This window comes from Eleginops maclovinus, chromosome 10 (assembly GCF_036324505.1).
Source record: "Eleginops maclovinus isolate JMC-PN-2008 ecotype Puerto Natales chromosome 10, JC_Emac_rtc_rv5, whole genome shotgun sequence".
Taxonomy (NCBI): domain Eukaryota; kingdom Metazoa; phylum Chordata; class Actinopteri; order Perciformes; family Eleginopidae; genus Eleginops; species Eleginops maclovinus.
This window is the reverse complement of record NC_086358.1, coordinates 19077617-19091252: the sequence shown is the minus strand read 5'-3', so window position 1 is coordinate 19091252 and position 13636 is coordinate 19077617. Positions and strand designations below refer to the sequence as shown.

Genomic DNA, 13636 nt, shown 5'->3' with positions numbered 1-13636 from the left:
CAGTGTGTAAAGAAGAAGCCATTGTGTGATAGGTCCTCTTCCCTGAGATAAAGCCTACACTTGAATAAGAATAAACACTACACATGCTGCCCTTAGTGTATTCAAACATCCTTTATTTAGTTTCATGTCCAATCCACACACCGTACATTTCCCCACACAGATTAAAAACTGTCCCACAGCTCAGAGTACGAGAAGCTTTGGTATCAGTATTCAGGTATGAGCGTTACATGGACATCCTGACATGAGACAAGTTTGGCTTGTTAGTGATTTAAACACTGCTGTCGTATTGATCACACACACACCTCCAACGCGGCGTTAAGACAATGCTTTGTGTGTTGCGGAGGAAGGCATTCCAACCATGCCTGCATGGCGTGAACGCACACCTTTATCCAAACATGTGAAATGTGTAACACAGCCATGATGAAGTGCTTATCGGCATGTTTAAATGATTATTCCTTAATGGTTCATTTGTGTGTATTCGATTAGTTCATAGGGAAAGGCTTTAGCCACAGCTCCTGAGCGTTTTATCACTGACGGCAGTACCGGAGGATAAAAACACGCCAAACTGTAACATGTGACGAGAGGATGCTAGCATTAGCATTAAACTCATTGTGTGCTGTGCGGCCTACAGCGAAGTACATACAAAAATGAGATGACAAGCAACAACAGCATTGATAACAAGGTTTAAGAGGAGGTACATGTGCAAAAACACGTGGTTACTATAGAAAAAGACTCCTTTTGATCCAAACATAACACACACACTCTTCAAACACAAAGATACAGCTTGATATTAACAACCAGGAGTGTGTTCAGGACACACAGTCATACAAAAATACATGAGTAAATGCAGGAAAATAATCATTAATTCAATAAACTTGCTGATGAAACCTGTTTTATTCATTCCCTTTCTTTCTCCTGACTAGTGATGAGGTGTAGTGTTCAGCTGCTGGTGTTCCACTCACTTCATTCGCTTACTCTGATTCATTCCACCCGCTCTCTGCTCAGTGTAACATCATACTCAGCGGCTGGTGCTCTGCAGGGATGAGGAATGTGTGAGCCTGCCCGTGCTCCTGCAGTACAGTAGTGAGGGACACTAGTGTCAGAGCTTCAGCTAGCTCCTCATTGATAATACCCAGAAAGGCAGCAGAGCAATGCAGTACTCTCTAGAAAGCGTTTAAAGATAAAACACAGCTGATTTTCTAAATGGGTAATAAAGTAATGTCATTAGCTCACTTATAAAACATTAATATACATGTTATTTGGATTGCTAGGTTCATCTGTGTATCAAGTTTGCAGTAAAACATGTATTTAAAAAGAATGACTTTTCTTCACCAGTTATGGGCCCCTGGGATCAGACATACAAAAGCCCCCAAAACATCCTATTTAATAGCAAGACACACACACTTTGTAGTTGTTTATCCTCTCTGTGTTGTTAAGCATCTCTGTGGTTTAGTGTCTTTGTGGTCATTTTCAAATTTCTTTAGGACTAGTTATTTTTGGTTTGTGGTTATTTCCCCTCTTTCTACTGTTTTTGGTCTTTTTGTGGTCATAATGTTTCTCTTTTAATAAGAGTTCCTGGTTCTGACTGTGTTATAATCAGCAGCTGTACATGTTTATATAAAATTGTTCAAATCATCCATTGAATATTTAAATATTAGTTAAGCCATTAATGAGTTTAAGGATGCCTAAAAGTGGCACCACAAAACGTGGATAAAATGGAAATGTAAAAATTCTAAAAAGCTCAAAGACTACACATATATAACACTTAAACAACTACAAATCTTACTAAACAAAAATAAGATGCACAGATGTACGCCTTCCACCCAAACACAAAAACAGAGGTTTTCTGAGAGCCACTGGTTCTGGATGATCAAGAAATAAATATGTCAGAAGGAAGCTCAAAGAGTTCAGCAGAGTGACTGTCAGAGCAGTGTGTGTGTGTGTGTGTGTGTGTGTGTGTGTGTGTGTGTGTGTGTGTGTGTGTGTGTTATTCTTCTCATAATCCATAGTTAACGGAGCTCAGTGCTGGTCTCTTCTTGCCTTTAATCTTCAGGGATCCATAGCGAGCCTGATGACACAATAAGGAAATAATAGATGGAAATCTCTTTACACCCCTGAGTTTCTATAGGCTGTTTGATGTCATACAGAATATTTATTCATATATTTATGGATAGGTTTTTGTGAACACACAGCCTTTATGGAACAAAACTCACGTCTCTGCGGACTCTGGAGCGGGTCATCTTGACGCTCTGAGACCGCCTCAGTCCTTTCTGAGTGACCGCCTCGTCCTCGGAGAAGGTGGGCTCTGCCTCTTCATCACTCCTGTCCTCCTCGGCATAGTAGTAGTCTGAAAAACACAGACACATATCAGGAATCACTGAAACACACACTCAGATATGTTTCTTTACTAAATAGATATGTCACGTTTGCCTATCCTTTTCACAACTTAGGTAAGGATCAGAAAGGAGAACCACTGCACAACCATTGGTGGAAGATGAGAAGACTTCGTCTGGGGCAGATGTAAAATAAGCACTGAAGATGGACTGAGTTTTAAATGCAGGAGGAGCCTTATTTATTTGATAAAAACAAGAGAACATAAACCTATGTTAATCCCTGGAGATAAACCGGGACAAGAGTGTAAACTTAAGAAGTGCCCGCCCCATCAATGCACCATGTGTATCACTTTGACATCCTTCCTGTGTGGTGTAAAGTCAAAATGAGCCAGAATTAATTCAGAAGGATGTCAACATGACATCTGCAAACAAAAAATCTGAGCTGAGCTGAAGCTGGCCGTGGGGCGTCATGCAGCTCTGTCTGAAGAGAGAAGTTTCTGACGGAGAAACTCAGCTAAACGCTGCCGTGATTAAACACCAGGGCGGGAATTTCACGGCGGCCATGACGGCCATGGCCTTCATTGCCCCTCGGTCTGGCCGTGATGCCCCGAAAATAATTGTACGTCCTACGGCCACCATGGCCATTGTGCCCTGTTACTGTTAAAATCTCGAAGTTGCTTTAAAAGTGTCAGAGCAGGTGGTCTGGGCTCTGGACTGCATTAGTCCTTGTAGCTTGGATTGGTTGCGCGCACCTCACGTGTCATACGTCGCATCATTCAATCATCATTGCAGCGTCTCGCTCTAAGAATACAAGGAGGCCTCGTGTCTCTTTTTGTCCGTGAGTTTATTCACTTCTGAGACAGGTTACTGTCGTCAGTAACCAGGGCAAAACAACAAAGAAGTTAATTATCACCTGCACACACATATACCGTTAGCTCTCCCATAGCATTCCCCGTCTCTCTCTCTCTCTCTCTCTCTAGGAACCTCCCTTCTCCTCACCCAGTGGCGTTTTTATATGTACAAAACTGGTGGGGCACGAACAACTTAGATATAAAGGCTTCTTGTACCTTAATACATGGAGTAAAGAGCGCTATCACAAAGCAAAACTTAAGAATAACAACAACCGTGATGCCTCAGCATGAAAACATCAGACTGTAGGAAAACAGAACACTCGTCACCGTGGTTACAATATCGATCCATCGATACATAAACTATACTTCCGCTCACCAAAGCTCCAGTAGAGGGTCAACTTCTTTCATGTTCTGTTTGTATTATTTAGCCGCTGGTGATGTAGTCTAAGCCCTCTCGTCTCCTCTGCATAACTACACTTTTCGCACACACACTTACAGCCAATCAGCTCTGACTTAAGAGATGATGTTTCCGTGGGGCTGCGAGCGCTTTGCTCCTCTTGTGATTTATTTTTTGCCGCACACATTGAATGAAAAACTACTCTATTCAATGCGCAGTGTAGTAAAAAAGTCATTTGTTTTCCATGTCATTCGTGTGTTTTTATTTTCAGAAAGTGAAGTTGTTTATTTGTAAGCTCCAAATCCTAATTTTGCCCTGAATGGCCTTTGCCCCTAAAATGACGAAATTCCAAGCCTGTTAAACACCATATTATGTTCAAACCACATCCAGCATTATTTCTGAAACACTTCTCAGTGTTCACCTCTAGAACAGAGACATTATATGTATTATGTATACACAACAACTCTAAGTCCCTCCTGCAGACATCCTGCTGAACACACACACACACACACACACACACACACACACACACACACACACACACACACACACACACACACACACACACACACACACACACACACACACACACACACACACACACACACACACACACACACACACACACACACACACACACACACACACACACACACACACACACACACACACACACACACACACACACACACAGAGGGGCTGGGGAGAGGATTCAGCTCCCAACTGTATATTGCGGACGATAGGTTGGGAGGTGTCATGTGGGGGGGGGACGTTGCCAGGAGTTCAATGTAAAGCCAGCCCACATTTCAGTTATAATGTCATAACCAAAGGATCAGCTTGTTTGTACCCCCTTTTTTTAGAGATGTGGGTAAGGAGAAGAGAGAGGTACTTTATTTAACCCAAACAGGGAATTTTTGTATAAAACAAAACAAGGCATTGCACGTAATTAGAAATAAAAAGATTAGAAAGAAACACTTCTAAAAATATATAAACATGTCAAAATAGAAGTAGGAATAAACCAGCATTAGAGAATAAAAAATAATATATACAGTTGAGTGCAAGGAGTGGAATATTAATTTAAATATAAATGTACAGTGGGAAGTAAAGTCCAGTAAACAAAGGCAAACTATGGAGCTGAGAGGTCTCTGCCAGCCAGAGGGGATTTGTTAACATTGCATACTTACTTATTTTAAACAATAAGTGTGACTATATTACACTATTTAAAAATATAAAGCACATCTATAGGGGTGGTGCATTACTGGACTGTAGATTTAGATTCATGTTTGAGGAAAGATGTTTCGTACAATTGCAATGTAATCACTGATATTTGCAGTCTTTCCACCTGACACATTTCCATGTATAAACTCTTATTAGTGGTGTTAATACACGCAGGTCTGTGCTGATCGAGTGCTGTGTGTGGGACGCAACCTCTCCAGTAGAGGTCAGCACGCACACACACACACGCACACGCACACGCACACACACACACACACACACACACACACACACACACACACACACACACACACACACACACACACACACACACACACACACACACACACACACAGCTGCCTGCCTGCCTGCCTGCCTGCCTGCCCGCCTGCCTGCCTGCTCTGCTTGCTCCCTTTGTCTCTCTTCATAGAAACACAACATCTAGACAGGTTATACACTAGCTATCTTTTCCACCCTGCAGCAGAAGGCGTACAGAAAGTTAGATAATTGGACAACCAAGTGCTGGTTCCAGATCAGTCCTTTGTATTTTTAAAGGCTTTTAAGAGAATACAGATTTATCTAAAAGGTCTTCCAGGTGTTTTTTCTGGTCCATCATAAGATACTTGGCTGTTAATAAGTCTCAGATCAGTAATAGTATGGTCTGCGTATCAATATATGTTGTTCATTGTTTAGTAACCTGGACATTTTCATGTTAAAATGCCCTTTTGTCACAAAAAAAACTAGCAGTGAGGGTTTCTTTTCTATTTGTTCTGGTTCTAGCTCCTGCTGCTGCTATTGTTGTCACATCTGGAGTCTATAAGAGAAAACCTCCCACTCTCCAGAGTTGGAAGCAACCTTTCCCCTCCCAGAGGAAACAGGGTGGGAAGAGACGGAGGCTTCACATGAGACTTCACATTCCTGCACAACATCAAAAAATACCTTCTGGATTCTGAGTGCTGGATGGTAAACCAGCCGTTACCCACACGCAGGCAGGAACGCTCCACAGCTGTAGCTCTGAGGCCTCAGGAAAGAATCCAGTCCTGCTGCTGAGAATGACCCCGTCTAGTTTAGATCCAGTGAGCATACTTTAATCGTGAAGGAGCTCACTGCTGAGTATACTTTCGGTTTTAATGGTACACAGCAATCGCTTTTTTAAAATGTTTTTCTTAAAGGAGTCCTCTCCTGCTCATGTCCAGGTTCATATTAGTATTTAGTGCCTCTGCTGACATGTCTCCATGCTTTAATGTTCAAAAAAGCTCTTTATTTTTCCCATACTGCCTGTGCTGCTGCACCTCCTTTCACCCTCTGTCTGAAACCAGAGCCCAGTCTGCTCTGATTGTTAAGCTGGCCGGCTCTGTTGTGACCGGTCAACTGCTTAGAGATGTCCCGCCCCTTAACCTATCACGTACAATGTGTTTGAGCGCTAGCCAATAGAAGTGTTGCTTAGTAATGTCATTATGTTAAGTAAGTAAAAAAAGGAGTCCAATGGAGGCGTTTCAGGCAGGGGGCGCGAGAAACTCCCTCTGGAGGGAACACAGGGATTTTAGCCGTTGCAGACCATTTATATGCACAAAAACCTGTATAACAAAGTACAGGAAAGAGAAAACCCCCAAAAGCATAACAAGGCCTCTTTAATTAGCTTCTTTGTTTAGAGTTAAATTAAGTCTTAAATTGCTTATTTGAAGCCCCTGCAGGATTGTTGCTATGAGTGTGTATCTTGTGTTGGATGCACTCACTGTAAGTTGCTTTGGATAAACGTTTCAGCTCAATGAAGTGATGTAATGTCAAAAACAGGCAGCTTGATGTCCCACCCACTACACTGAAGAACCACACATGTAACACCAACAAGAAAGGCACCGACTGTAAAAAGACCATAATCCTCTGCTCCTCAACCCTGAAAGGAGAAAGCCACTTGCTCAGGAATAACACGTTACAGTAATGTTCCGGCTGGAATCTCAATGCTCTGTCTGGACTGTGAAGAAGAAATTCCAGTCATTCCAGCAATCAGCAGTCTATTCTGTGCAGAAACTCTCCAATTTCCTGTCATGTAGAGGCTGAGGGGCTTTATTAAACAATGCTCCGTCTGGCTCAGCCAGCAGCAGAGATCCAGAGCAGCTTGTCCAGCCGGGGTTATGGAATCCTTCTGCCTCTCCAGAGCAAACGCACACTCTGTCCTGAAGATGAATAATGTGTTAACCTGCTGTTGAGCTTTACTCCCACAATAAAATCATACTCCTTCACATTGCAGAAATGTCAGTGGAATTGTAGTCCAGGTAAACCTGATGTATATTTAGACAAATTAAGAGGACATGGTGTTTTTTATTTAGGTTTGAACCCTGAAGCTTGCATATTTAGACTCCAAAGTCGTCTGCTCCACTGTGCTGAGCTGTTCCACATCTCATCTCATATTGTGTTGCCTCAAAGACACAATACGGTGTTATTTCGATTTAAGTAGTTCAGGGAGCAGGACAGTGTAAAAAAACTTAATGTGTGTGTGTGTGTGTGTGTGTGTGTCATTGATGTTTTTGTGGAACTATGGAGCTCTACAGCACATAGGATGGAGATGTATCAGGCGTTCTGCACCCACAATACTTGTAAGTAGAATATCAATCAATTTGTATTTCTATAGCCCTGTAGCACAAATGACACACTTGTCGCAGGTGGTGTACCGCACGATACCCTCGATTAGGACCGATTGCAAACGCGCTACAACTGCCCAAAGCACTTCCATTATGAGAGACTTGCTCAATTTTAAAGACAATGCAAACAAAAAAAACACAAATGGGCCAAAATGTGATGCACATGAAGAAACATCTTCACCAAATTAACATGAAGCATTTACAAAAACATTCACCAACTGGACAAAAGATTACACACGGAATTTGGTGTAAATGGTGCATTCAAAGACACAGAAAGAAGGATCTGCTTTGTTTTAAAGAAAAGAGCAAAATAGTACTATTATAATAACAATAAAAAAAAACGTTTTAAGACTATTGTTACAGATTGTAAATGTAAGAAACTGAGAATAGTCAAATAAAATAAAATGTGACGATATTCAAAGTGGAGAGCAGTGCAGATTTAATGGAACACTAAAAAGCAACGCACACAGCTGGGACCGGCCGCTTGTTGACATTTGAGAATTATAGTTGGCCAACCGGAAAATGTGTGTTTTTATATTTGCATCATTTTTTTTGCATCATCAAGTACAGTTTCTCCTAAAGGAAGTGTTTTGGGCCGCTGTAGCGCGTTTGCACGTGTTGGCCACCATACTCCATCATTAGACCCTTGCAGTAAAAAGGACAAACTACCACAAATCCTGGGGATCAAATATGCAATAGACCTTGTGTGTATCGAGTAAAAAAGACAAAACAGACAATCCAACTGACAAAATGAAGAAAAAGGGTCCAGTAGAAAAGCCACTGTGGCCCAGGAGCTGAAGACCTCCATACAGCCAGCAGAGGAGTGTGATGTCATGTGAGCAGCATTGAGGACACTATGAGCGAGAGCAGTTGGAGGGGAGAAACATTTCTCCCTCCTGAGCTGAATACATAACACACTCTCCCCTCTCTCAGTATGCTAATGCTGTCTGCCAGCCTCCATCCTCCTCCTCTTCCAATTCACTCCTGCTCCATCCATCCCTTACATCTCCACTCTCCTCCTATACATTCATCTCAGCCCTCTCCTCCTCCCCCTCCGGTCTCTCCCTCTCCACGCCTCACTGGCTGCCTGTGTGCGTTTGAGAGAGAGATAGACGGAAGGAACAGAGACGGAGTGTGTGTGTGTTTGAAATTCCAACAGCATCCCACTCAAACTCATCTCATCCCCTCTGTCTGCTGGGAAGTTCACACACACACACACACACACACACACACACACACACACACACACACACACACACACACACACACACACACACACACTTCATTGACATGCCAGCCAGCCTATAGTTCTCATCAAGCAGGAACAAGAGGACATACAGAAAGGAGCATGCGGACAGAGAACAAAGAAACATTAAAACAAGGGTTTTAATCTGATGTGGCACGTCTGACACACCAGTGCTGCCGTGATATTGACAGCACTGTCTCTGCGCCTCCTATAAGGACGAATATTCAAAGACATTTATGGACGTACTGAATAAAACACGTTTTGCTGGTTGTGTGTATGACGTCTGTGAGTTCAGATTCCAGTGAGGTTTGCGAGCTTTAGTGGCTCACTTTCTGAAATTCGGAGCAGAGGGATTGCCTCCACATGGCTCTCAACATGGTGACAGCTGGGCTAGCTGCTAGCAAACAGTACTAACAGCACTAAAGGTCCTAACTACAGCAGTGTTTGTGCCACTTGCACTACTTTCTTGCATTATTTACATTTTTGATGTGTTTTTTTTAAATTGCATGTTGAGGAGCCAGCGCCTTTTTTTATTGCCAACAACTACACTGTAGCTTTTGTGCTTACGACAATGAAATCCTTGTATCTTTTGAATTTGAATCTGTATGAGGACAGAGCAGAGACAGGGCCACAAGCTGTACAGGGGTACATAAACTATACCTGACATGCAGTAACACGATGTGGCAGCCGGGTGTGGTTAGAGCGCCGGCTGCTGGGGTGAGGGGAGTGGCTCGGCCGGAGACCAGACAGCTGATCAGAATCAGGTAATCAGTCATTTAATATAAAGCATGTTGGTAACCTGGTTCTGGTCTGTCTTGCAGTAGGCTGGGTCCTGGGAAGCCGACACACCCCGTCCTGGCCTTGCCCGTCCTGGAAGTGCCGGGGAGCAGTCTTTCGTTTGCATGTTTCTTATGGAATAAACGCTATTATTTTGGCCCAACCCCGAACCCTTCTGTCTCTTACATTCCACCTGAGCGATCCTGCTCACAGTGGCGCCTAGACAGGGACATTAACCCCTCAGATGACACAAGGAGAAAGCCCGCTGGGCCAGGCCCTCCAGCGTCTCGCCATCATGCAGGAGAGCACCACTGCCCTGCAACGTCAGCAGAGCGAGGCTCTCCTCGAAATCGCCTCCAGCCAGCGGGAGGACCGTGCTCTCCTGCGGGAGCTGCTGCAGTGTCCGGCCGCCCGGGAGGCCGAGCCGGTGACCAACCCCGCCCGGCCGCCGCAGATTGCCCTCCAGAAGATGTCAGCCGACGACGACCCAGAGGCATATCTGGACATATTTGAGGGCACTGCGGCGGCGTGCGGGTGGCCGGAGGAGTGGGCTGTGCGGCTTCTTCCCCTGCTGTCCCGGGGGGAGCGCAGCTAGCCGCCCACAGCCTGCCAGCGTCCTTTCGATATGAGTACATGCAGCTGCGGAGGGCCATCCTGGACGGGCTCGGCAGCACGCCAGAGGGACACCGCCGCCGGTTCAGGGCCCTTCCCTTCGAGGACGCTGGCCGCCCCTTCTCCTACGCGAAGCAGCTCCTCGATGCGGCGAGGCGCTGGCTTCAGCCGGGGATGCGCTCCGCCGAGGACGTCATGGAGCAGGTGGCACTGGAGCAGTTTGTCGCCGGGCTGCCATCGTCAACGGCGAATTGGGTCCAGTGTCACCGCCCTGCCAGCCTGGAGGCAGCCGTCGTCCTCGCGGAGGACCACCTTTCGCTTCCCCGGCGGAGCATGAAGGAGGAGACCAGACAACCTGTCGTCCCCGCGGGCCGACCCGTCCCAGCCCCGAGGAGGAGGTTCCCGACAGCAGCCGCTGCACCGCCTTCTCCTCAACCCACGACCCGGCCCCTTCCCACCCAAGCCCTACCTCATCTCTCGTCCGGCACCACCACCGTCGGGAAATGATTTTCTAGGCGGCTCATCACAACCCCATGTCAGGTCACCTAGGGTACGATAAGACACTATACCGGATCATGGCCCGATTTTATTGGCCGGGCATTCGGTGGTGTGCATCCTGCAGCGAATGTCAGCTGGTTAATCCGCCGGCCACCCCAAAAGCGCCTCTGCGCCCACTCCCATTAATTGAGGTGCCTTTTGAAAGAGTTGGTATGGACCTCATTGGGCCATTAGACCGGAGTGCACGGGGATATCGCTTTGTACTCGTCTTAGTGGATTATGCAACACGATATCCCGAGGCAGTGCCGTTGCGCAATATCTCTGCAAAGAGCGTTGCACAGGCACTGTTTCATATAATCTCCCGAGTTGGGATCCCGAAAGAGATCCTGACTGACCAGGGCACGTCATTTATGTCACGCACACTACACGAGCTGTATGAACTGTTGGGCGTCCGCTCGATCCGGACTAGCGTTTACCATCCACAGACCGATGGCCTGCTGGAGCGGTTTAACAAAACGCTAAAGAAATATGGTTCGTAAGTTCGTTCACGAGGATAGCCGTAATTGGGATAAATGGCTAGACCCTCTGTTGTTCGCAGTGCGGGAGATGCCTCAGTCCTCCACGGGATTTTCTCCCTTTGAACTGCTGTTTGGCAGGAAGCCACGGGGTGTTTTGGACCTATTTAAAGAAAACTGGGAGGGGCTCATGGGCCGAGTGCTGCGTCCCCACTCTGCATATGCTGCTGCTTACTTGGATGATGTCATCATCCACAGTGAGACATGGGAGCAGCATATGCAGCAGGTGGGGGCAGTGCTCGAGTCCCTGAGGCAGGCGGGGCTCACGGCCAACCCGGGGAAGAGTGCGGTTGGGCGGAGGGAGGTACGGTATCTGGGGTACCACTTGGGCGGCGGGCAGGTGCGGCCACAGATAGAGAAAACTGCCGCCATTTCTGCCTGTCCGGTGCCCAAGACGAAAAAAGAGGTCAGGAGGTTCGTGGGGCTGGCCGGTTACAACAGGCGGTTCATCCCCGCCTTTTCGGAGCTGACCGGCCCTCTGACCGACCTGACCCGAAAGGGTGCTTCAGATCCGGTCCAGTGGACGGAGCAATGTCAGCTGGCGTTTGAGAGGGTTAAGAAAGCCCTCTGTGGAAAGCCGCTTCTGTTCACCCCTAACTTCTCTCTACCTTTTGTTTTGCAGACCGACGCCTCGAACAGTGGGGTGGGGGCCGTTTTGTCCCAGCAGGTAGAGGGGGTCGACCGCCCCGTACTGTACATTAGCCGTAAGCTGGCTCAGAGGGAGGTGAACTACAGTACGGTGGAAAAGGAGTGCCTCACCATACGGTGGGCGGTGGGTGGTCGGCGCCCTGCGTTACTACCTCCTGGGGCGCCCTTTCACCCTCTATTCGGACCATGCCCCGCTCCAGTGGCTCCACCGCATGAAGGATGCCGACGCCCGGATCACTCGTTGGTATCTGGCGTTACAGCCGTTTAACTTCAAGGTGATCCACAGGCCGGTTAACCGGATGGTCGTGGCTGATTTCCTCTCCCGCTCGGCGGAGGGGGGTGGGGGAAGTCAGCTTTCGGCCGGCGGGATCCCGGCCTGAGTCGGGCGGTGGGGGTATGTGGCAGCCGGGTGTGGTTAGAGCGCCGGCTGCTGGGGTGAGGGGAGTGGCTCGGCCGGAGACCAGACAGCTGATCAGAATCAGGTAATCAGTCATTTAATATAAAGCATGTTGGTAACCTGGTTCTGGTCTGTCTTGCAGTAGGCTGGGTCCTGGGAAGCCGACACACCCTGTCCTGGCCTTGCCCGTCCTGGAAGTGCCGGGGAGCAGTCTTTCGTTTGCATGTTTCTTATGGAATAAACGCTATTATTTTGGCCCAACCCCGAACCCTTCTGTCTCTTACATTCCACCTGAGCGATCCTGCTCACACACGCATTAACATGCACATGCTGCAAGACCACCTACGTAAACAAAGCCAGCTGGAAAGAGGGACTTCATTCTCTGCCCACGTAGAAGTATTGCTATATACTATATTACTCTATCTTTACGTAGCAAGACGTTGTTTGCTGCTCTTAATGAGAAATTCAGAATCTTTAATGCAAACTATGAAAATTGTGGCAAAATTATGATTTTCTTTTAAAAACATGTTGGGGTTTGTAACGTATGAGGTTATATCCACATATACATCAAATCATTGAAAATAGAGACTACTGGTGACCAGACTTTGTCATCAGGGCCCCAAGGCTTGGCCCTCAGGTTGTCTATTCACATTTCTTTATTCCGATGAAACAATGATTTATGACCTTCTATATGAGGTACTCGGCAAACCCCTTCACTCAAGATCTGCCAACTAACTTCTACCAGGAAAGCTGTCATTTGGATTTCACGGTGTTCCAGTGCATATTTTTCTCAGTCAGAGAATGACGACTGAATGACCTCTATCCAGAAACCGTAAAAGTTCATACATCTGTTGCATATATACTTGTCCACTACGATAAAACACACTGCATTGAATGTGCCTGTCAAAGCAGTTTTAAGGGTCATCTACCACATCGACACACTGGAAGAACAGACAACTGATATAGAGGTATTTGGGTCAAATACTATCTGATTTGAGGCTGGTAAGTGTCTATGTGTGTGTGTACCTGGTCCGTCAGCAGCGTCAGTGCTCTGGGACCTCCTGACGGCAGGGTTGGAAGAGTGGGAGCTGTACTGGTAGAGCTGGTCCACTCGGTCGTCCTGCTGGCTGATCTGCGTCAGGTCGTGCATGCTCAGGCTGCGCAGCTTCTCTGTGATGGCACCCTGACCCTGTGACACACACACACACACACACACACACACACACACACACACACACACACACACACACACACACACACACACACACACACACACACACACACACACACACACACACACACACACACACACACACACACACACACACACACACACACACACACACACACACACACACACACACACACACACACAGGTCAATATTAAATCACGTGCAAACAGCAGACCTTCTCATAGATAAACAGGATTAGATCCACACTGATGAAGG

At 46.6% G+C, this 13636-nt stretch overlaps 1 protein-coding gene across 1 annotated transcript in view; it reads right to left on the bottom strand.

The window, feature by feature from the left end:
* Positions 1–96: 96 nt before the first annotated feature.
* The window catches only part of reep3b (receptor accessory protein 3b), a 45424-nt gene continuing 31884 nt past the window's right edge, over positions 97–13636 (bottom strand). Inside the window, exons 6-8 of the mRNA XM_063892444.1 lie at positions 13215–13377; positions 2214–2347; positions 97–2068 (exon numbers count right to left, since the gene is read on the bottom strand). Of these exons, the coding sequence (XP_063748514.1) occupies positions 1997–2068; positions 2214–2347; positions 13215–13377 (369 nt within the window). The 3' untranslated portion in view covers positions 97–1996. The remainder of the gene's footprint in view (positions 2069–2213; positions 2348–13214; positions 13378–13636) is intronic.